Source organism: Suncus etruscus, chromosome 3 (genome assembly GCF_024139225.1).
Source record: "Suncus etruscus isolate mSunEtr1 chromosome 3, mSunEtr1.pri.cur, whole genome shotgun sequence".
NCBI lineage: Eukaryota > Metazoa > Chordata > Mammalia > Eulipotyphla > Soricidae > Suncus > Suncus etruscus.
Genome location: NC_064850.1, coordinates 67,255,040 through 67,278,513, shown reverse-complemented (window position 1 = coordinate 67,278,513; position 23,474 = coordinate 67,255,040). Strand labels below are relative to the sequence as shown.

The window sequence follows — 23,474 nt, the reverse complement described above, 5'->3', positions numbered from 1 at the left end:
TATTTGTCTTTCTTCATTTGGCTTATTCACAAACCCTCTGGTCTAGCCATACTGTTGCACATAGCAAAATCGCATACTTTTTTGTCGCTAAATAGGGTTCCTCTGTGCATGTGTGTGTGAGTGACTGTGTTGTGTGTACACACTTTAGCCTCTTTTCTTACTCAGCAAGAGGTGTATTCAGCTTTTGGCCACTGCAAAAATAAATCGTGCTTCTATAAACTTGGGAGTGCACATATTTCTCCAAGTTAGAGTTTTTGTGTTTTAAGAATAAATATCCTGGGGCCGGAGAGATAGCACAGTGGTGTTTGCCTTGCAAGCAGCCGATCCTGGACCTAAGATGGTTGGTTCGAATCCCGGTGTCCCATATGGTCCCCTGTGCCTGCCAGGAGCTATTTCTGAGCAGATAGCCAGAAGTAACCCCTGAGCACTGCCGGATGTGGCCCAAAAAACAAAAAACAAAAAAAACAAAACAAAAAAAAGAAGAAATACCCTGAAGTGGGTTGCATGGGATTTGCTTTTTTGTTTTGTTTTGTTTTTATGGGCAACACCAGGCAGTGCTCAGGGGTTACTCCTGGCTGTCTGCTCAGAAATAGCTCCTGGCAGGCACGGGGGACCATATGGGACACTGGGATTCGAACCAACCACCTTTGGTCCTGGATCGGCTGCCTGCAAGGCAAATGCCACTGTGCTATCTCTCTGGGCCCGGGATTTGCTTTTAATTAATTGATTTATTTATTTATTTTTGGAAGGCAGTACACCCAGTGGTATGCAGGGCCTCTACTAGATTTGGTGTTCTGGGGTTGCTCCTGGTGGTGCAGGGACCATGTAGTACCAGGGATTGATCTCAGCACTGCAAAGTCTGCATGCAAAACCTGCATTCAGCACACTGAGCTATCTGTGCCCTGTTTCTTATGTTGTGAGGTATTGCCACACTTTTTTCTGTACTGACTGTACCAATTTACATTCTCACCAAAAATATATGAGGGTCAGCAACCCTTTGACTTACAGCATCACACTAGAAAAATTCTATTCAATATTATGTGACTATTTTTTGGTATCAATTCAATAGCAAATTAATAGCAAAAAAATCTCATCCATTTATTGTACTTTATGTTTTGTTTTGGGGTCGTGCCCAGCAGTGTTCAGCACTTACTCCTGGCTCTATGCCCAGGGACACTCTCCTAGTGGGGCTTGGGGATCATGGGGTATAGAGGATCAAACCCATGTCAGCTATGGACGAGACAAAATGCTCTTCCCAAGGTATTATCTCTTTAACCCCATCACCTATTCATAGTATTTTAAAATCACTTCTCAGTTAATTCTTTTTTTTTTGTTTTGTTTTTTTTTTTGGTTTTGGTTTTTGGGTCATACCTGGCAGTGCTCAGGGGTTACTCCTGGCTCTACACTCAGAAATCACTCCTGGCAGGCTCGGGGGTCCATATGGGGTGCCGGGATTTGAACCACCATCCTCCTGCACCTAAGGCAAACACCTTATCGCTGTGTTATCTCTCTGGCCCCAGTTAATTCTAAGGATATAAGTAAGATTATATTATAGCTATTTCACAGCTGATATATTGAGGCTTGTCTGTTGAGAGACTTGCATAAGATTACAAAGCTTGACATGATACTCTGGAGACGTTCTATCAGTATTAAAAAATAGAAATTAATATCTTATTTTAGCTGTTGTATGTTGTAGGTAGCTGTATATGTTGAAATGCCCAGCTTGTAGTCTAAATTAATCAGTACTTGTTGAATGAATGAATGATTGGTCTTTTCTTTTCAGGCCTGTATTGATGAAAATTTGGATATGGTGAAGTTTCTGGTGGAGAACAGTGCTGATATAAACCAACAGGACAACGAGGGCTGGACCCCTCTTCATGCAGCAGCCTCCTGTGGCTATCTCAATATCGCTGAGTAAGTCTCTGGCTTTGCATTACCTACTGGAATAGCTCCTAAGAAACTCAAGTTTGAGTTAAAATTTTTCTGTTACAAATGATAAAAACTGGGGGCTGAGCAATAGGCATCTTAGCTAGAGCATTTGCCTTGCATGTGACTGACTTAGGTTCAATCCCCAGCTTCCCCTCTGGTCTCTCAAGTGCTGCCAGAGTGATCCTTGACTGCAGAGCCAGGAGTAAGCCCTGAGCATTGCCAAGTGTGGTCTCAAAACAAAACAAAATGGGGCCGGAGAGGTAGCATGGAGGTAAGGCATTTGCCTTTCATGCAGAAGGTCATTGGGTTCGAATCCTGGCACCCCATATTGTCCCCCGAACGTGCCTGGAGTGATTTCTGAGCATAGAGCCAGGAGTAAGCCCTGAGCGCTGCCAGGTTGTGAGCCAAAAAATCAAAAACAAACAAAAACAAAACAAAACAAAACAAAAAAAACGAAACAAATAATAAAGGTTGGTGGTTGAATATTTTGGTAAGAAATCATTTATGCTATGTTTTATGTAGTTGCTAACTATAAGTAAAAATCAACTCTCCTTCCCTTCTCTCGTATTGCTGTGCTGACTGAATGGCCTCCTTGAGTTGTGTGGACTCTTAGTCATGGTGTTTGCTGTGGGCTGCACTCTTGAATTGTGAGTTGTGGAATTCCTCCCCTCATGTCTGTGGTGCAGCTGGAAATTGCATGTGGCAAAAAGGTTTCAGACAGCAAAGCTAGGATGATCACTTTGGTGCACATGGTGGCATTGGACATTGAACTGACAACTGGATGGTTGTGTGACAAGTATCTAAGCCACTGCACATTCTCTAGGTCCTAATGGTACTTTTAGTTGAGTTTTGTTTGCTTCTGTTTTGAGATAATGCATATTTGTTGGGCCATGGTGAAGTGACTGCTATTTGCTGCACTACCTGGGTTCAATTTTTTGAACAACCATTGATGAACACATATATGGGCAGGTGTAGGGACTTTAGTAAACTTATTCTATTGCTTAAAAAATTTATTGCTTAGTATAAAATGCCTGAGGTTTTTTTTTTTTTCTTTTTGGGTTTTTGGGCCACACCCGGTGACACTCAGTGGTTACTTCTGGCTATGCACTCAGAAGTCGCTCCTGGCTTGGGGGACCATATGGGACACCGGGGGATCGAACCGCGGTTTGTCCTAGGCTAGCACAGGCAAGGCAGGCACCTTACCTCTAAGGCGCCACCGCCCGGCATGCCTGAGGTTTTGATCCTAATACTTACGTGGTTAATCGAAGGATGAGATTAAACATATATGGAGCATAGTCATGGTTGAGATTGCCATGTGTTTTCTAAATTAGTTGAATAAGTATGTGGCTAATTAGGAGTATGACAGTAAGTTTTACCTCCCTCAGATGGAAGAATCCTGATCACCATACAAAGGCATGGAATAGAAGCCTAGTGAAGGAGGAGAGGTCAGGAGATTCTTTTTAAATAGGAAGGAGACTTTGACAAGTGAAACATTTTTCTTTTTAAAAAAATTTTTAAAGAATGTTGGGGCCGGCGAGGTGGCACTAGAGGTAAGGTGTCTGCCTTGCAAGCGCTAGCCAAGGAAGGACCACGGTTCAATCCCCCCGGCGTCCCATATGGTCCCCCCAAGCCAGGGGCAATTTCTGAGCACTTAGCCAGGAGTAACCCCTGAGCATCAAATGGGTGTGTCCCGAAAAACCAAAAAAAAAAAAAAAGAATGTTGTGGGGCCACACCTAAGGGTGCTTGAGGGTTCATGTTTTTCTAGAGGTTAAACCTAGGGTCTCACACATGTAAGACATGAGCTTTACCTCTTGAGACATGTCCTTGGCCCTGAACATCTTTGAAATTAGGTCGTTGGGGACTGGAGCTATAGTACAATGGGGTTGGGTTCTTGCTTTGCACAAAGCTCACCCAGGTTTAACCCCCCAGCATTCCATATGGTCTCACTAAGACTGAGACCCTCTAGGAGTGATCCCTGAGCATCACCAGGATTGGCCCTCAAATCAAAACCAAACCAAGCCAAATAAGGTCATTGAGTATTCCAGATGAGGCTCAATTTCAATTGACAAGGTAAATTTTCTGAATAAAACCATAACATTCTAGGATCCCTTGAAAACCAGATTGCTTGCTTTAAGGTTAAAGCTCTTGTTTGTTTGTTTGGGGGGGCCACACCTGGTAACGCTCAGGGTTTACTCCTGGCTATGTGCTCAGAAATCGCTCCTGGCTTGGGGGACCAGATGGGACATTGGGAATAGAACCACGGTCTGTCCTGGGTCAGCCGTATGCAGGTCAAATGCCCTACTGCTGGGCTATCCCTCTGGCCCCTAAGCTTAGAGCTCTTTTATATATTTCCTGCAGCAAACAACAGAGAAAACAGTTGGCTACTGTGCAAAGCCTGGAAAAGGCTTTCCATGTAGGTGGATTTGTGCAGATTTGCTAGGGAAGAGCCTTTGCCACTGTTTTGCTCTGCAGCCAGGGATGCTCAGTCAGAAAAGTTAAACAAAGGTTAAATAAAGTCAGCTGCTGAAAAACAGTAGGCAGGAGCCCTGGCATTGACTGGCTTCTGTTCTAAGAAAGGGAAGACTGAAGGAATGGGTCCCTAGGCCAACAGACCAAGAACAGTGCAGGTTTCTTTACTGTGGTGCTTCTCTCTATTGTAATTTAATAAGCCCATTACCATTTCCTCTCTAGGCTCCTTTCTTTTCACAGAAAGGCTCTGATTCTTGGCTGGACCAACTGATGCCAACATTCTTAAGTCTGAACAGCTCAGGAGATTTCTTTTTAGACTTGTATTTTGCCTTTAAAATTTTATTTAAGAAATGTCTGTAAAACTTGGTATTCTTACTTTATTCATATTTTATTTTTATTTTTTTGTGATTTTGGAGCTGCCAAGTCTCATTCAAGGATTTCTCTTTATATTTTTGTTGTCATTTTATTAAGTAGAGCTCATGCTTAGAATTAAGATTGCTTATGTTGGCATCATCCACAGACTCCTTTTTTCTTTTTTTGTGAAGCTAAGTACAGAGAATGATTGTAAATGTGTTTTTACAGTGGTTTCTTTCTCTCTATAAATATTTTTCTGTGGTGCCAGGGATCAAACCCAGGGCTCACACATGCAAAGCAAGTGTTCTACCACTGAGCTGCATCCTGCCTGCAATCACTTCTTGAATTTATCTTCATGGTAAATACAGTTACTTTAGAAACAGTCAAAGTTTAATAATCTCTTATGCAAATGATTATTGCCTTGAGTTAAATAGCGTTCACAACAAGTACAGTTTCCTCATATAAATTATTGATCATTAGACACCTGAACATCTGACCAGTAGATATTTAGGCCAAAATTTATTGCATAAGTGGTGGGAGTAGAAGTTATCATCTTTAATTTATCTACTACTGACATATTTTACCTTTTCTTTCTCTGTAGTATCTTCTATTATTTTCTTTTTCTTTTTTTGTTCCCCGAGTATGCCAGAAGCATTTTTTTTTAAATAAAACCTTTATTTAGTCACCATAATTACAAGCATATTGTAGTTGGATTCCAGTCATAAACAGAACACCCCCCCTTCAACAGTGCAACATTCCCAATACCATTTTTTGGGGCGCCAGAGAGATAGCACAGTGGTAGGGTGTTTGCCTTGCAGGTAGTTGAACCAAGACAGATGGTGGTTTGAATCCTGGCATCCCATATGGTCCCCAGAACTTGCAGAGCCAGGAGTAACCCCTGAGCACCGCTGGGTGTGACCCCCCCCAAAAAAAACAAACAAAAATTTATTTTGGACACCATGGTTTATAAACTTATTAATAGGATATCATACATTGACCTAGTCCATCACCACACCCTTCAACCAAGCCTCCAGCCACTTTTCTCTATCATTGTCCTAGGGTCCCTCAACTATCCTTTCCACCCCATGTCAAACTTTCTATTAAAGACAAATTCTCGGTTTCTGCTATCTTTATACATTTGTTATTGCCATATTCTATTTCTTCATTTTCCAAAGTATGAGAGAGTTCATTCTGAGCCTCCTCACTAATTTCACTCAGTATGATACTCTCCAGCTCATTCCACATGGCAACAAATTTCAATATTTTATTTTTTATTTTATTTTTTTTTTGGTTTTTCGGGACACACCCATTTGATGCTCAGGGGTTACTCCTGGCTAAGTGCTCAGAAATTGCCCCTGGCTTGGGGGGACCATATGGGATGCTGGGGGATCGAACCGTGGTCTTTCCTTGGCTAGTGCTTGCAAGGCAGACACCTTACCTCTAGCGCCACCTCGCCGGCCCCGATTTTATTTTTTTTTTTACAACTGAGTAGTATTCCATTGTGTATATGTACTACAGATTCTTTATTCAGTCATCAGACCTTGGTTATTTGGGTTATTTTCAGATTTTGGCTATTGTGTATAGTGTTGCAATGAACATAGTAGTGCAGGTATATATTCTAAATTGAGGTTTTGGGGATATATTCTCAGAAGTGGAATTTCATGGAGTGATAGTACAGGGGTAGGGCGTTTGCCTTGCACATGTTTGATCCCTGAGCCTTCCAGGATTCATTTCTGAGCACAGAGCCAGGAGTAACTTCTGATTGCTGCCTGCTGTGGCCCCAAAATCAACCCCCCCATAAAAATGTGGAATTAAATTCCTAGATGTGTTCATACTGTTTTCTAAAATGGTTAGACCAATTGGCATTCTCACCAACAGTGAATTAGAGTCTTCCCACTCCACATCTGCACCAACACTGGCTGACTTTGTTCTTTGTGATGTGTGCTAGTATCACTGGTATGAGATATCTTTTTTTTTTTTAATTTCCCTATGATAAATGATACAGAGCATTTTTGTTTTTATGTATCTTTGACCAACTGCAACTGCAACTTCGAGCAACTTTCTGTTCATCTTTTCATTTATTGATGGGGTTTGTTGTTTTTATTGTTTTTGTTATGTTCTATTTTGGGTCCATACCCAGTAACCCTCAGAGTTTATTGCTGGGTCTACATTAAGGAATCACCTCTGCCAATGCTCAGGGGAACATATGCAATGCCAGGCTTGGCCAGGCACAAGGCAAATGCCCTACTTGGTATGGTAGTTTTTAAATTATATCAAAGTGATAATAATTAAAATAGTGTGGTACTGGAATAGGATAGACAAGCAGATCAGTGGAATAGAATTAAAAGTCCAGAGATATATTCACCAGTATATGGAGATAATCTTTGTTAAAGTAGAAAAAAAATGGAATAAGAAAAGCCTTTTTACCAAAAGGTGCTTGGAAAGGAGGAAGGAAGGAAGAAGGAAGAGAGAGAGAAAGAGAGAGAAAGGAAGGAGAAAGAAAGAGAAAAAAAGAACTCAGATCCCTTTCTAACATCTTGTATAAAAGTTAAATAGAAGTGAATTTAAAACCTTGATATCAAACCTAAGTCCATAAATTATGAGGAAAACAACAGAACATTCATGACACTGAAGTCAAAGATTCAAGGATTCAAAATCAAGCAAACTAAAACAAAGATAAATAAATGGGACTATATCAAACTAAGAAGCAATATATATATATATATATATATATATATATATATATATGTTTTTAGGCCACACCCAGTGGCACTCAGGTTACTCCTGGCTCTGCACTCCAGAAATCACTCCTGGCAGGCTCGGGGAACCATGTTGGATATTGAGGATTGAATCCAGTCCATCCCAAGTTGACTGTGTACAAGGCAAACGCCCTATAGCTGTACTATTGCTCCAGCCCCAGAAGCAGTATTTTCTATATAGTGGAAAAGAACCTCATAATTTGCATTCTTATTCATTTTGGTTGCTTTACTTTAGGAATATGAATAGTATTTCAGACATTTAACTCTTGCTCACTTACCCCTCCTTTTTTGGGGGGAGGGAGGAGGAGAAGGAGGATGGTATATCTTAAATTTTAGTCTTATTTTATAGTCTTATTTCAAGAATCTTTAGGAACTTCATTTAAAAAAAAAGTTTTGTGCTTATCCAGTCACACTCTGCAGTTATACTTAGCTCTGTTTCAGGAATCACTCCTGGAACTTCAGGGGACCATATGGGTCTCTGAGGTTTGAACCCTGGTCACTGTGTGCAAGATAAGAACTACCCACTGTGCTATCTCTCCAGCCCCAGGAACTTGATATTCCTATATATTTATTTATATTTGGTTTTGGGCCACACCCAACAGCACTCAGGGTTATTCCTGGCTCTGTGCTCAGAAATTGCCCCTTGCAGGCTTGGGAGATCATATGGGATGCTGGAGATCGAACCCAGGTCTTTCCCAAGTTGGTTATGTTCAAGGCAAATGTCCTACCACTGTGCTATCACTCCAGCCCCTGAATTTGATATTTCTAAGGAGTGGAAAATAATAAAAAGGACAAATTGGTTTTCTAGGAAAATTTCAAGTGTATTTTGACCTTCATATTTGAACTCAGTATGACATAATTTTTTTTTTTTTTTTTTGGTTTTTGGGTCACACCCGGCGGTGCTCAGGGGTTACTCATGGCTGACTGCTCAGAAATAGCTCCTGGCAGGCACGGGGGACCATATGGGACACCGGGATTCGAACCAACCACCTTTGGTCCTGTATCGGCTGCTTGCAAGGCAAACGCCGCTGTGCTATCTCTCCGGGCCCCAGTATGACATAATTTTTAGAAGAGGGTTGATATTATTTTCCCCTCATATGAGGTTAGGTTTAGCACTTGCTATCTGAATGTTTTGCAATTTCATTACTAATAAATATTTGACTTGTAAGCCTCAGATTGACCTAAGGATGAAGTATTTAATTTGGCTTTGTTGTTTTTTTAGAGACTCATTTATTACGAATTTTCAACCACATTTTATTTTCTTCACTCCTCCCTTAGAATAGTAACAAAAACCCCTATTTTCATAGCAAATCAATGAGTTAAAAAGGTTATACTTCTCTTCCTTCCCGAAGTTTGCCCTCCCCATCCCTCATTCTATTGCTGTGATACCTGGAAATGACACACATGCTTCTTTGTGGTGCATGCACTCTTTTTGTGGTGTGTGTGTGTGTGTGTGTGTGTGTGTGCGCGTGTGTGCTCGTGCGCATCTATCTGGTTGCCATGCTCATTTATCCTTGGCCATGATTTGTGCCAGGGATCACACTTTTTTTTTTTTTTTTGATTTTCGGGCCACACCCGGTAATGCTCAGGGGTTACTCCTGGCTATGTGCTCAGAAGTTGCTCCTGGCTTGGGGGACCATATGGGACACCGGGGGATCGAACCGCGGTCCGTCCAAGGCTAGCGCAGGCAAGGCAGGCACCTTACCTTTAGCGCCACCGCCCGGCCCGGGATCACACTTTTTATTTGTAGCTCTTGCTTATTTTTTCCATTGTGGTGCTTCCATCTATCCTGTTGTAGTGTTCCTCGGAGTATCTGGAGTGCATCCATCTACTCCCCTAGGGGGTACCATTTCTGACCATTTGTATGTCTTTTAGGGCTGTACTAGTCATACACAAATGGCATCATGGACCAACACATCACCATGTTTGCAAGGCAGGTGCTTTTTGTTGCTAAACCACCCTACTCCCAGCCCTTTATAATTTGTTTAGGTGTTAGGGATTGCATATTTGATCATGGTATTTGCACACTTGGTTGAGTGTGCTGGGAGTTTCTGTTGTACCAGTGCCACAATAAGCTCTGCAGTCTAGTGCTGGAAATCAAACATGCAACCTCCTTCATGCAAGGTGACTCCACCACCAAGCCCTAGTCTCAAAAGGCTTTGATTCTCTAGAAATAAAGCATTAATTCATAGGTGATATTTATTCTTGTTCAGGTAAAAGGGTCATAATAAAGAAAGTTTGTCCTTTTATTCCTGACATGGTTTAGGAAGGTAGTTTTGCTAAAAACAATCTCTTTCTGATTCATGAGAAGCCAGATTATTTTAGAAAATAATTTTCTTGAAGTATATTTTCTTTTTTTTCCTTTTTTGTTTTTCGGTCACTCCCGGTGGCGCTCGGGTTACTCCTGGCTCTAGGCTCAGAAATCGCTCCTGGCAGGCTTGGGGGAACCATATGGGATGCCGGGTTTCAAACCACCGTCCTTTTGTATGCAAGGCAAACTCTCTACCTCCATGCTATCTCTCCGGCCCAATATATTTTCTTGATCATAGATTTTTTTTTTTTTTTGGTTTTTGGGCCACACCCTGTGACGCTCAGGGGTTACTCCTGGCTATGCACTCAGAAGTTGCTCCTGGCTTCTTAGGGGACCATATGGGACGCCAGGGGATCGAACCGCGGTCCGTCCTAGGCTAGCGCAGGCAAGGCAGGCACCTTACCTCCAGCGCCACTGCCCGGCCCCGATCATAGATTTTAAAACATACCAGAAAGGGAATGTCGGGGACGTGTATACCCAAATGGCATTGCATTGAGTCCAATTTGGATGGCCTAGATGTTCAAGCAGAGTGATTGTCAAATTAATTTGCAGCAATATTCATGGAGTGCCATGAGAAAAGAGAACATGCCAGATGTCATGGCAATGATTATGCTGAGGAAGACACAGTTGTCCTTAGGTAGCCTTCAGTCTGATTGCATCATGATACAGTGTGTATCATGATACAGTACATATTCATGAGGCTTTCAGAATTAGTGATGGTGAGGCATGGGGGTGGGAAAAGAAGAGGCAAAGGAGAGAGAAAATATTGAGTTGATGAGAACAAGTCTTTAAGGCAAATACGTTTGAAACCGACTCTCGGCAGATAGGAAAGTTCCTGGAAGGAAAATGAGAAGGAAAAGGAGTTTCATCCAGTTGAAAGAAGCAGTTTGAGCTGTAGAAGAAAGCGGAGGGTGTAAATGTGTTTGGGAACAATAATAAGTGGTTCAATTTAATTAGGGTGTTGGATATATAGTCATCAAATATCACGGAATATTAACGTTATATATATTATTTTGATTTTCATTTCTTAGGGTCAGGGAATTGTTGAAAGTCATTTTGGCCTAAAGAAGAAAACCAATTAAAAGGAGCTATTGGATATGTAGAAGTAAAGAACTGTTTGATGAACAAAAAACTGATACTTGATAAAATTAAGAGTAACAGGGCTAGAGAGATAGTACAGATACTTCCCTTGCATGCATCTGGCAGTTTCTGTCCCAACACTGCATCAGCCCTCCAAGCACCTTCATGTATGATCACTGAGCATAGAGCCAGGAATAATCTTTGAACATGAACTAGAATACAGATTAAGAGAGGATTTTAAATGGCCATGGAAATTAAAAGTTTTGTAGGTAATATTTAAAAATTCAATAGACTATCTGAGCAACAGAATTAGGAAAAGATAAAGGAGCTCAAAATGCAGAAAACCTCTAAAAAAAAAAACCAGAAGATGGAGAAATATCTGAAAGAAATGAACAGCACTCCAGAGAACTGTGGGGTGAGCTTAAGAGGAACATATTAGGGGCCGAGAGATAGCATGGAGGTAAGGTGTTTGCCTTTCATGCAGAAGGTCATCGGTTCGAATCCCGGCGTCCCATATGGTCCCCTGTGCCTGCCAGGAGCAATTTCTGAGCATGGAGCCAGGAGTAGCCCCTGAGCACTGCCGGGTGTGACCCAAAAAAAACAAAAAAAAAAAAAAAAAAGAGGAACATATTAGAATCATCAGAGTCTAGGGATTGGAGAAGTAGTACAGAAGGGAGGGCACTTACCTTGTACACAGCTGACCTGGGTTTTATTTGTCCCTTGAGTCCTCCAGGGGTGATCCCTGACAGAAGAGCCTGAAGTAAGCCCTGAACATACCTGGAGTGGCCCCCCAAAATAAAAACAATAAAAATCCAAACAAACAAAAAGAATCATTTGAGCCCCTGAAGAACAGGAAGTAAATTCAATGAACAGCTGTTATTTAAAGAAAGATAAGAAATTTCCAGAATTTAGGAGTGTCAGCACCTAGATCTAAGAGGCCAAAGGATCCCAGAGAAAATAGACCCAAATAGAAAGCCTTTGAAACACTTTATAATTAGAAAGCCAAAGACAGAAACAGATTTATCGAAAGCAGCAAGATCTAAAAAGACCTTACATACAAAGGAAATTTCATAAGATCCACAGCATCAGGTGAGACTCAATGAATTAGAAAAAAATTGGAAGGATATAATACAGAAATTCAACAAAATGAACACCTCACCAAGACTACCTTGTCCAGATAGATTATAATTCAGACTTGATGAGCTTCATGCACAGGCAGCAGTGAATTCATATTCTTTTTTTTTGTTTGTTTGTTTGTTTTTGGGCCACACCCGGCGGTGCTCAGGGATTACTCCTGGCTGTCTGCTCAGAAATAGCTCCTGGCAGGCACGGGGGACCATATGGGACACCAGGATTCGAACCAACTACCTTTGGTCCTGGATCGGCTGCTTGCAAGGCAAACACCGCTGTGCTGTCTCTCCAGGCCCGTGAATTCATATTCTTCTTCTTTTTTTTTGGCTTGCTTTTTGGGCCACACCTGGTGATGCTTAGGGTTTACTCCTGGCTATGCACTCAGAAATCACTCCTGGCTTGGGGGACCATATGGTACTCTGGGGGATCGAACTGCAGTCCATCCTAGTTTAGTGCATGCAAGGCAAATGTCCTACTGCTCTCTGGCCCAGAATTCATATTCTGAAACCAGTTTTGGAAGAAGTGTTAAAGGAGCTTCTCTAAAAGGCAACTTTTCAGTATTTTGTCATTGAGTACATACAGCATTCACTCATTAAGCTCTCTACCAGATAAATAATATAAGCTTAGTGTTACTAACGTGCTAAGAGATTTTATAATCTTCAGTAATGTTTAATTTATATTGAATGTTGTATTTTAAGTGATGTTTATAGCTGTAGATTTTATTATAATATCTTACTTATTTATGCATATACTTAATCATTGTCCATAGTATAATATATTTTTTTAATTTTGGGGCCATACCAGACAGCATCGGGTTACTCCTGACTCTGCTCAGAAATCGCTCCTGGCAGGCTCGGGGGACCATATGGGGTGCCAGGAATCGAACCTGGGTCCATGTGAAGGTAAATGCCCTACATCTGTGCTATCACTCCTACCCCATAGTATAATATTTTCTAACTCAAAGCCAATCTTCTTTTTATTTGATAAACACTTTTATACTTTTAAACCTTATTCAGATTTTCTCTTAAAGTTTTCTTAATATTCATCTCACTCTTAGTACATTATATATTTATAAGATTTATCTATTTAATGTGAAATTTAAAATGTATTAGCAAGAACCAGAGAGATAGCACAGCGGGTAGGGTGTTTGCCTTGCATGTAGCTGATCAAAGTTCAATTCCTGACATCTCGTATGGTCCCCCAAACCTGCCAGAAGTAATTTTTTTTTGGTTTTTGGGTTACACCCGGCAGTGCTCAGGGTTACTCCTGACTCTATGCTCAGAAATTGTTCCTGACAGGCTCAGGGGACCATATGGGATGCCGGGATTTAAACCAACAACTTTTTGCATGCAAAGCAAATGCCTTACCTGCATGCTATCTCTCCGGCCCCCAGAAGTAATTACTGAGCACAGAGCCTGGAGTAACCCCTGAGCACCACTGAATGTGGCCCCAAAACAAAAAATAAAATAAAATGTACTAGCATAAAATTATTCAAGTTTTAAAGTTTACATACCTTTAAATAAAGAGATATGCCGTTTTTGAAAAAAAAATTGTATCAATTTATCATTGATTTTTAAAAAAAATTTTGTGGAATTTTAAGAGTGTTAGCTTCTGGGGTAGGGGTGGGGCGGAACCATACCCAATGGTGCACTTAACCCTGGCTCTGTACTCCTGGATCACTCTGGTGATGCTTGAGAGACCATGGGGAAAGTGGAGGTCAAGACCAGGTCAACCATGTGCAAAGCAAGGGCTTTCCTTACTTTACTCTTTGGCTGAGTCTAGGAGTTTAGCTCTACTTATCTCTGTGTGTATTACCACCTCCACAATAATTAAAAAAAAATTCTCTCATATATGGTAAATGAAATAACATAATACAGTAACAGCAAATAGTTAAAGTTGTTAGAACAGGAGATTTGTCTATAGAACTGAGCTTGCATGGAATGGGGTGGCTGGGAGGTTCCTCGGGACACTGTGGAGGTAAATAAGCGCTCTGATGGTGGGTGTGGGGTTGAAAGATGCATGCATACGTGATGTATAAAAAGTATTAGTAATAGTATTATGAATCGTGGTACCTCAATAAGAACGGTTATAAAATAAAATAAAATAGTACTGGAAAAAAAACAAAAAAATAGTAGTGGAATAAAAAATGTCTCATCTTCCTCAGAGATTGTAAGGGAAGGTGAAAAATTAAATTTTATAAATGTCTTTACACTTTTATTTTTTTTTTTTTTTGGTTTTTGGGCCACACTCGGTGTTGCTCAGGGGTTACTCCTGGCTGTCTGCTCAGAAATAGCTCCTGGCAGGCACGGGGGACCATATGGGACACCAGGATTCGAACCAACCACCTTTGGTCCTGGATCTGCTGCTTGCAAGGCAAACGTCGCTGTGTTATCTCTCCGGGCCGTCTTCACACTTTTTATATGTACAATTGATTTATAAATCAGAAACATTTACTGAGAATCTATTTTTACAGGTTAATAGGCACCGAGAAAGCAGAACTGATGTTTTCTTTTTTTTTGGGAGGGGGGGTTTGAGTTACAACCAGTGACACTCAGGCTTACTGCTGGCTATGTTTTCAGAAATCGCGCCTGGCTCAGGGGACCATATGGGACGACGGAGATCGAACCCAGGTCCGTCAGTAAGGCATTGTGCTATCACTCCCGGCCCCAGCACTAATGGTCTTAATCTAATGTTTGTTGACTTTTTTTGGTCACACTCGGCAGTGCTCAGGGGTAACCCTGGCTCCATGCTCAGAAATCGCTCCTGGCAGGCTCGGGGACTGTAAGGGATGCCGGAATTCAAACCACCATTCTTCTGCGCCTAAGGCAAAAAGCCTAACCACCCTGCTATCTCTCCAGCGTTGACTTTTTTCTTCTCTACCAATTTTTTGAACATAGTGGCCATTTGTGATCTTTTAAAAATGTGTCTAAATGTGATACTCTAGGACTGGGGAGATCTTTATCTCCAAGTGCTATATTGCATGTCTGTCATGCATGAGGCCCCAAATTTGATTCCCAGTACTACATGTGTCTCCCTCTCCCTGACCTCTACTACCTTGAATGATCCTTAAATACTTCTGGGGAGATAAAATAAAATGATAGTACGTATCTTAAATAGAAGGCCAAAAATCAGGGATAGCGAACAAGTTCGACACAAAGAGCCAAAATTTGAAACTGTGAGAGTCAGAGAGCCACACCACACAGTGACCTGCCAAAACAGACACTCACTCACAAAAAAATACATAATTTTAACAATAATCTATTAAACACATATTGCATTTTGCCATTTGAGTGAGGGTCAAAATTCTGCAGTGATGGTGAGGGTGTGCTGCGCCCTCCACACTAAGAACTAACGGCAAGAGGTGACCCAACACCCAACATGTGACTCACGGATCCCCTGCTCGCTGGCTGGTGCAGTTGTTCTTGAGGGATGGGCGATGGGATGACACGGCCTGGGGGCGGGACCACGTGGAGTTCTCTTCTCAGAGGTCCCTCCTCAGAAGCAGCAGAACAAAATCCAAACTTTTTTTTTTTTTTTTTTTGGTTTTTGGGCCACACCCGGTAAACGCTCAGGGGTTACTCCTGGCTATGCGCTCAGAAGTCGCTCCTGGCTTGGGGGACCATATGGGACACCGGGATCGAACCGCAGTCCATCCAAGGCTAGCGCAGGCAAGGCAGGCACCTTACCTCTAGCGCCACCGCCCGGCCCCACAAAATCCAAACTTGGCAAGAGCCACAGTATACAAAATAATGATGGGGCAAAGAGCCTTATTCATTTTGGCCAGGAGCCGCATGCGGCTGGAGATCTTCGCCACCCCTGCCAAAAATATCTGTTGAATTCCTGAACATTTAAAATCTAATTGGGATAATTTTTTTCTCTTTTCTTGTATTTGGTAATTCCTAGTTATAGAGAAGTTATAGTACACATTTACTACTCAGTAAAATTATCTTATTTTGTAATTTTATGTGAAAGCACTTTAGAAAAAGTCCAGGGAGAGCGATTAAATCTTTTTTTCAGGATCAAATGCTTTATTTAGATAAAGAAAATTACTATTTATAATAATTCCTTTAGTAATTTAGCTTTTTCTTTAAGTAATAAGCTTTTTTTTTAAGGATATAGAATATATCATGTAGATGGTGGGTTGAAGGCAGAGACTGTGGAGGCATAATTTGAGTAGATTTATATAATTTTTTTAATTTTTTGGTTTTTGGGCTACACCTGGTGACGCTTAGGGGTTACTCCTGGCTATGTGCTCAGAAATCGCTCCTGGCTTGGGGGACCATATGGGACGCCAGGGAATTGAACCGCGGTCTGGGTTCGTCCTAGGTTAGCGCGTGCAAGGCAGATGCTCTACCACTTGTGCCACCTCTCTGTACCCAGATTTATATAAATTTAACTCAAGTTTTAGTCTCCTAATTACATATCCCAGAAAGATAACTGTCTCTGTTATAGCACTAAGACTATTATGAGATTTACCCTCTTAATTTCCTTTTAGGAACTCACATTCTCAATATTGGAGTGCAGTAAGTCCTTTTGGAAACTTATGTTTTGAAATGAAAGATGGTGCTGAGTTTTTAGAGCTATCATTCTTCATTGTAGTATTTAGAAAACCTCTTGCTAGCCACTAAGAAAGGGAGATTAGCAGTTAGAAATGAGTATAAAATGGGGCCGGAGAGATAGCATGGAGGTAAGGCGTTTGCCTTTCATGCAGAAGGTCATCGGTTCGAATCCCGGTGTCCCATATGGTCCCCTGTGCCTGCCAGGAGCGATTTCTGAGCGTGGAGCCAGGAGTAGCCCCTGAGAACTGCTGGGTGTGACCCCCCAAAAAAAAAGAAAGAAAAAAAAAAGAAATGAGTATAAAAGAAATCTAGTTTGTTGTCATTATTCTTTTTAAGGGCAGATTAATGGAGTTATAAATGAATAATGGACACTTTATTTAGGATCACAACCTAACCCTACAAACGTAGGGTGCAAACATTACTGGTACTGAGCCCCAGATGCATAAGATGAATTGATGATACTAGCCTGGCAGAAGTCATGTTAACCCTGGATCTTGTATGCACAGGTATTTCATTAACCATGGAGCCAGTGTGGGTATTGTGAATAGTGAAGGTGAAGTTCCCTCTGACCTTGCGGAAGAGCCTGCCATGAAGGATCTTCTTCTGGAGCAAGTAAAGAAGCAAGGTAATTAAGGGATTGGAAAGGGCCCAGACAGACACTGAACATTGTCACTTAAGAGAATTTCTCATCATCACATGAGATTATGGTAAGAGATTAAATTGGGCTTTATTAACTCGGTGTGTGAAGGATTTTTATTTTGAAGTAATAGATTCTATTTGGAAATTCTGAGGAAGGGGAGGAAAAGGAAGAGGAAGAAGAGAGAGTAATGTGCTCAAGAGAGAACACTGGCTTCGCCAAAGGCCACAAATAGCCACTACACAACCCAGCATTAAATTATGAATATAGGAAAAGTCCACAACACAAGAGAGGAGATGGGAGCAACATATGGATGGGGCACCATGTGCATGGGCAGGCAGTATACACATGTGAAGGGAGCTTAGGGACCACATGTGCCACGTGTCTGAAGTTTTGGTTTGTTTTAAGGTGCTTATCTTTTTTTTTTTTGGTTTTTGGGCCATACCCGGTAAACGCTCAGGGGTTACTCCTGGCTATGCGCTCAGAAGTTGCTCCTGGCTTCTTGGGGGACCATATGGGACGCCGGGGGATCGAACCGCGGTCCATCCTAGGCTAGCGCAGGCAAGGCAGGCACCTTACCTCCAGCGCCACCGCCCGGCCCCATAGGGTGCTTATCTTTTTCAGTTTATCAGAAAGATAATATCAGGGACTGGAGTGATTATACAGCTGGTAGGGCATTTGCTTTGTATACGACCAATCAGATTTTATCCCTGCCAGCCCATATGCTCCTCTGAGCCAAACAGGAGTGTTCCTGAGCTTGGAGCCAAGAGTAATCCCTGAGTACCCCTAAATGTGCCCCCCCCAAATGTAATAGCAATTATAAATATATATCCACCAGCAATTACAAATATATATACTTTGATATAAAGTATATCAAGCAAGTACTAATAGGTATGAAGGAAAAATAGACAATAACATAATAATAGGGAACTTAATTCTATACTTTCAATTATGAATAGATCACTCAGGCATAAAACTTAATAAAGAAACCATACATTAGAGCAGACAGACCTATCATGCATTCACAGATCATTCTGCCTGAGCAATAGCAGTAGAATTCACACTCTTCTCAAGAGCATATGAACTTTTTTTTTTTTCTGGTTTTGGGCCACACCCGGCGGTGCTCAGGGGTTACTCCTAGCTATCTGCTCAGAAATAGCTCCTGGCAGGCACGGGGGACTGTATGGAACGCAGGGATTCGAACCAACCACCTTGGGTCCTGGGTTGGCTGCTTGCAAGGCAAACACCACTATGCTATCTCTCCGGCCCCTATTCCTTTTTTTCTGTTTGTTTTAGTTTTTTTGGGTCACACCCGGCAGCGCTCAGGGGTTACTCCTGGCTCAGAAATCAGAAATCGCTCCTGGCAGGCTCGGGGGACCTTATGGGATGCCGGGATTCGAATCACTGTCCTTCTGCATGCAAGGCAAATGCTTTACCTCTATGCTATCTCTTCAGCCCCAGAACTATTCTTTTTCAATAACAATTTCTTTATTTAAGCACCATGATGACAAAAATGTTCGTAGTTGGGTTTCCGTCATCAGATGTTTACCACCCTTCACTAGTGTAACTTTCCCACCACCAATGTTTCCCATTTCCCTCTTCCAGCACCCCTTGCCTGTCTTTATTTCTCCCTCTCACTATCATTGTCCCAGTAGTTGTTGGTATATTTATTTCTCTGCTGCGCTCACCACTCTTTATGGTAAGTTTTATATCATGGGCTGGTTTTTCTAGCCCTTCATCTCTATTGTCTCTGGGTATGATTACCATACTGTCTTGTATTTTTCTTAAATCCCACAGATGAATGAAACTATTTTGTGTCTGTTTATCTCCCTTTGACTCATTTCACACAGCATAATAGTCTCCATATCCATCCATTTATAGGTAAATTTCATGACTTCATTTTTTTTCTAACAGCTGCGTAGTATTCCATTGTATAGATGTACCACAGTTTCCTTAGCCTCTCATCTGTTGTCAGGCATCTGGATTGTTTCCAGATTCTGGCTATTGTAAATAGCACTGCAATGAATACAGGTGTGCAGAAGGCATTGTTGTATTGTTTTTTTGTGTTCCTACAGTATGTCCCTATTAGTGATATTGCTGGATCATATGGGAGCTCAATTTAAAACTTCACTTTAAATATATAGAACATTTCATGAATTTGCATTTCATCCTTGTGTAGGAGCCATGCTAATCTCTGTATTGTTCCAATTTTAGTATATATGCTGCTGAAGCAAGCATGAAATATTCTTGATGCTAGCTTGTATTTTACATAACAAAAGAAATCTTAGAAAATTTAGAAAGATTGAAATTAGGGGCTGGAGTGATAATACAGTTCTTTGCATGTAGTCAACCCAGATCCAATATATGACAATCCATATGGTCCCCCAGCATTACCAGGAGTAATTCCTGAATGCAGAACCAGGAAATAACTCCTGAGCATCACTGAGAATAGCCCCTAAATGGCCTAACAGAAAATAAAAAGAATTCAATTCACAATAATATCTTTATTATTTTATTTTGTTTTGTTTTGGGGTCACACCCGGCAGCACTCAGGGGTTACTCCTGGCTCTCTGCTCAGAAATCGCTCCTGGCAAGCTCGGGGGACCATATGGGATGCCAGGATTCGAACCACCATCCTTCTACATGAAAGGCAAACACCTTACCTCCATGCTATCTCTCCGGCCCCCTTTTTTATTTTTTTATTTTTGTAATTCACAATAATATCAAACCCACAATAATATCAAAAACCTATTTGGGTGAAAAGAGGTAAAAGATCCATAAGTGAAAACTCTAAGTTTTTTTTTTTTTTTTTTTGTTTGTTTTTGGGCCACACCCGCTTGACGCTCAGGGGTTACTCCTGGCTATGTGCTCAGAAATCGCCCCTGGCTTGGGGGGACCATATGGGACGCCGGGGGATCGAACCGCGGTCCTTCCTTGGCTAGCGCTTGCAAGGCAGACACCTTACCTCCAGCGCCACCTACCCGGCCCCTCTAAGTTTTAATAATAGAATTTTGGGAGAGGAAGGTCACATTCAGAGATGCTCAGACTGTTCCTGGTTCTGTGCTCAAGAGTCACCTGTAGTGGGTTTCAGGGGACCATATGCCATACTAGGGATTGAACCAGGGCTGGCTGGCTGCATGCAAGACAGAGGCTTTACCCCCTGTACTATCTCTCCAGCCCTGACAAAAGAATTTTCAGAAGACAGAAATACATGGAAAGGTAGTCTGTCTTCATGCACCAGAATAATTTTACTAAATGCGGTAAAATGTAATTGTATCAGAATTTCCAGGCATTTTTGACAAATAAAAAAAAGCAATACTCAGGAGTAACCCCTGAGCAATGCCGGGTGTGACCCAAAAATCAAAAAAACAAAACTTTAAAGGGGGCTGGAGAGATAGCATGGAGGTAAGGCATTTGCCTCTCATGCAGAAGGTTGATGGTTCAAATCCCAGCATCCCATATGGTCCCCTGAGCCAGACAGGAGTGATTTCTGAGCATAGAGCCAGGAGTTACCCCTGAGCACTGCTGGGTGTGACCCCAAAACAAAACAAAAACAAAAACAAAAAAAAGCAATACTAAAATTTATATAGAAAGAGCCACAATATACCCTGACAATAGCCAGAAAAGTCCTGAGCAAGAACAAATTTAGAGGCATTACATTTTTTATTACAAATTTTGTTGTATTGTGTGACTAATTAAAGTAATATAGCACTGGCAGAAATTACCTTAAAATGAAGTAAAAACTTAGACATAAAACTGAACTGTGAAACTCTTAAGAGTGAGGGTTCCTCACTTTGAAAACTGCTTCACTTTGATCTTGGCAGTGACATTTTGGGTGTGACACTAAGAGCAAAGCTACTAAAACAAAAATAAAAATATATGAAACTATAAAGCTACAGAGCACAAAAAAATAAAACAAAATGAAAAGGCATCTTACTGAAAGGAGAAGGTATTTTCAGAACACATAGTTAGTTAGGGATCAAAATCCAAAATATATGAGTATATAAGGCACTCATTTGACTTTCTCCCCCCAAATTCCAATTGAGAAATGGGTAGGGGCCGGAGAGATAGCATGGAGGTAGGGCATTTGTCTTACATGCAGGACAAATCCCAGCATCCCATATGGTTCCCCGAGCCTGCCAGGATCGATTTATGAGCATAGAACAAGGAGTAATTCCTGAACACCACCAGGTATGGCCCAAAACCAAAAAAAAAGAAATGGGGGCCCGGAAAGATAGCACAGCGGCATTTGCCTTGCAAGCAGCCGATCCAGGACCAAAGGTGGTTGGTTCGAATCCCAGTGTCCCATATGGTCCCCCGTGCCTGCCAGGAGCTATTTCTGAGCAGACAGCCAGGAGTAACCCCTGAGCATTGCCGGGTGTGGCCCAAAAACCAAAAAAAAAAAAAAAAAAAAGAAATGGGCAGAGGTTTATAAATTGGATTATTCCCACCATATGGAATTACCACTGCAAAATTTTACAAATACAGTTAAATTTTCTTATTCACATCCATTTCTTTTGGTTTTGTTTTCAAAACTATCTTTCTTGAGTTATTTCAATGATTTTAACCCTCTTTAGTGATATCTCAAAATATTATTGGCTTCTCAATGGCAATTGGAAATAAATTACTTTGGGGGTAAACACCTTGGGGGGGGCACACTGAATGGTGCTTAGGATTATTTCTGGCTCTGCACTCAGAAATAGTTCCTGGCAGGCTCAGAGGACCATAGAGGGTGCTGGTTCTATATGCTGATCATAATGTTGACAGTATTAACATTTCTGAAAATTTTAAATTAAAAAAAATTTTAAGTTTGCGCGGGTTGGCTGTGTGCAAGGAAAACACCCTACGTGCTGTGCTATCATTCCGGCTCCAAGGAAACACTTTTTGAAAGAAAAGATGAGATGAACTGAATAGGTATTTCTCTAGAGAAGAGATACAAATGGCTATTTAATACATAAAGAGATGTATAATTTATTTAATCATCAGGCAGATGCAAATCAAAACCACAATCAATTACTGCTTCACATTTGTTGAAGTGTTATTAGCAAATAGAAATATATGTTTTTTGTAAAGACATAGAGACAAGGGAACCCTGTATGATGTTTAGATTGTAAATGATAAAGTCACTATTGGAAGCAATCTAGAGATTCAACCAAAAAGTAAATACAGAACCAGATGATAATATCTAGATGATAACAAATCTGGATTTTGATTCCATGTTCAATTTCAGCATAATTAACAGTAGCTAAGATAGGGAACCATTATAACTGCCAGTTTGTGGATGAATTGGATAAAGATTAGGTGTAAATTAAACATATAAGAATGTATGAAATATATTTTACATATAACATTTTAATTTAACAAAGTTAAGTTTATTATCTTAATGTTATACCATCATAAATATTTTGCCTCATAAAGCCTAGCAACGAATATAAAACTCTTTAAATAGGTCTTCATGTACTGGGGACACTCCACTGGGAGTGCCCCATCCTGGCTCCTTCTCATTGGCATAGATGTTGGAGCACTATAGACTGAAAGGAGGAATAATATAAACTCCTCTAGGATGCTTTTTCCCCGGGATGTATTTTTTCAAATTGTTCTTATTTTTATAATTTAGGTAATTTTTACAGTATTAACATTTCTGAACTCTTCAACATTTTCTTAAATTTTAGTCACTGTGATTGTCAATTCTGTTAATGGTAGGGTTTCATGCGTGCATTGTTCTACCGTTGTCTCATGGTCCCCCTCTCAGCTGTCTCCCAAATGTATTTTAGTTGTTTTCACCATATTACATTGATATGGGTGCAACCAAAGATCAAACTCATTTCTCTGATTCTAGAGTTGCTAAATTACTCAGAAATCTATTTATATTTTCTCAAAACCTTTTAATGATCATTCTTTTCTCTTCAAATTTTATTAGGGGGAGAGGGCTACACCCAGCAGTGCTCAGAGGTTATTCCTGGCTCTGCAGTTAGGAATTATTCTTGGCAGCGCTTCAGGAAACATATGTAATGCTGGAAATTGAATCCAAACCTTGCTTGACCTTGTGCAAGACAAGTGCTTTACCTGCTGTACTATCTCACTGACCCTAATGATCTTTATTTTCATATAAAATAAATCTTTATTTTCATATCCAATCTGTGGTAGACCCAACATGTATAGTCATTAGAAATAGATTACTAATACAGTGGCCAGAGAGATAGCACAGCGGTGTTTGCCTTGCAAGCAGCGGATCCAGGACCTA

General features: G+C 41.0%; 1 protein-coding gene and 1 non-coding gene across 3 annotated transcripts in view; one reads left to right on the top strand and one right to left on the bottom strand.

The window, feature by feature from the left end:
• Positions 1-23,474, top strand: part of PPP1R12B (protein phosphatase 1 regulatory subunit 12B) — a 254,079-nt gene that overhangs the window by 53,783 nt on the left and 176,822 nt on the right. For both annotated transcript variants that reach the window (XM_049770622.1, XM_049770621.1), the window contains exons 2-3: positions 1,784-1,914; positions 17,100-17,218. In XM_049770622.1, the coding sequence (XP_049626579.1) occupies positions 1,784-1,914; positions 17,100-17,218 (250 nt within the window). The remainder of the gene's footprint in view (positions 1-1,783; positions 1,915-17,099; positions 17,219-23,474) is intronic.
• Positions 19,365-19,468, bottom strand: LOC126004759 (U6 spliceosomal RNA). Its single transcript, XR_007494017.1, has one exon. It is a non-coding gene; the product is annotated as a U6 spliceosomal RNA (small nuclear RNA).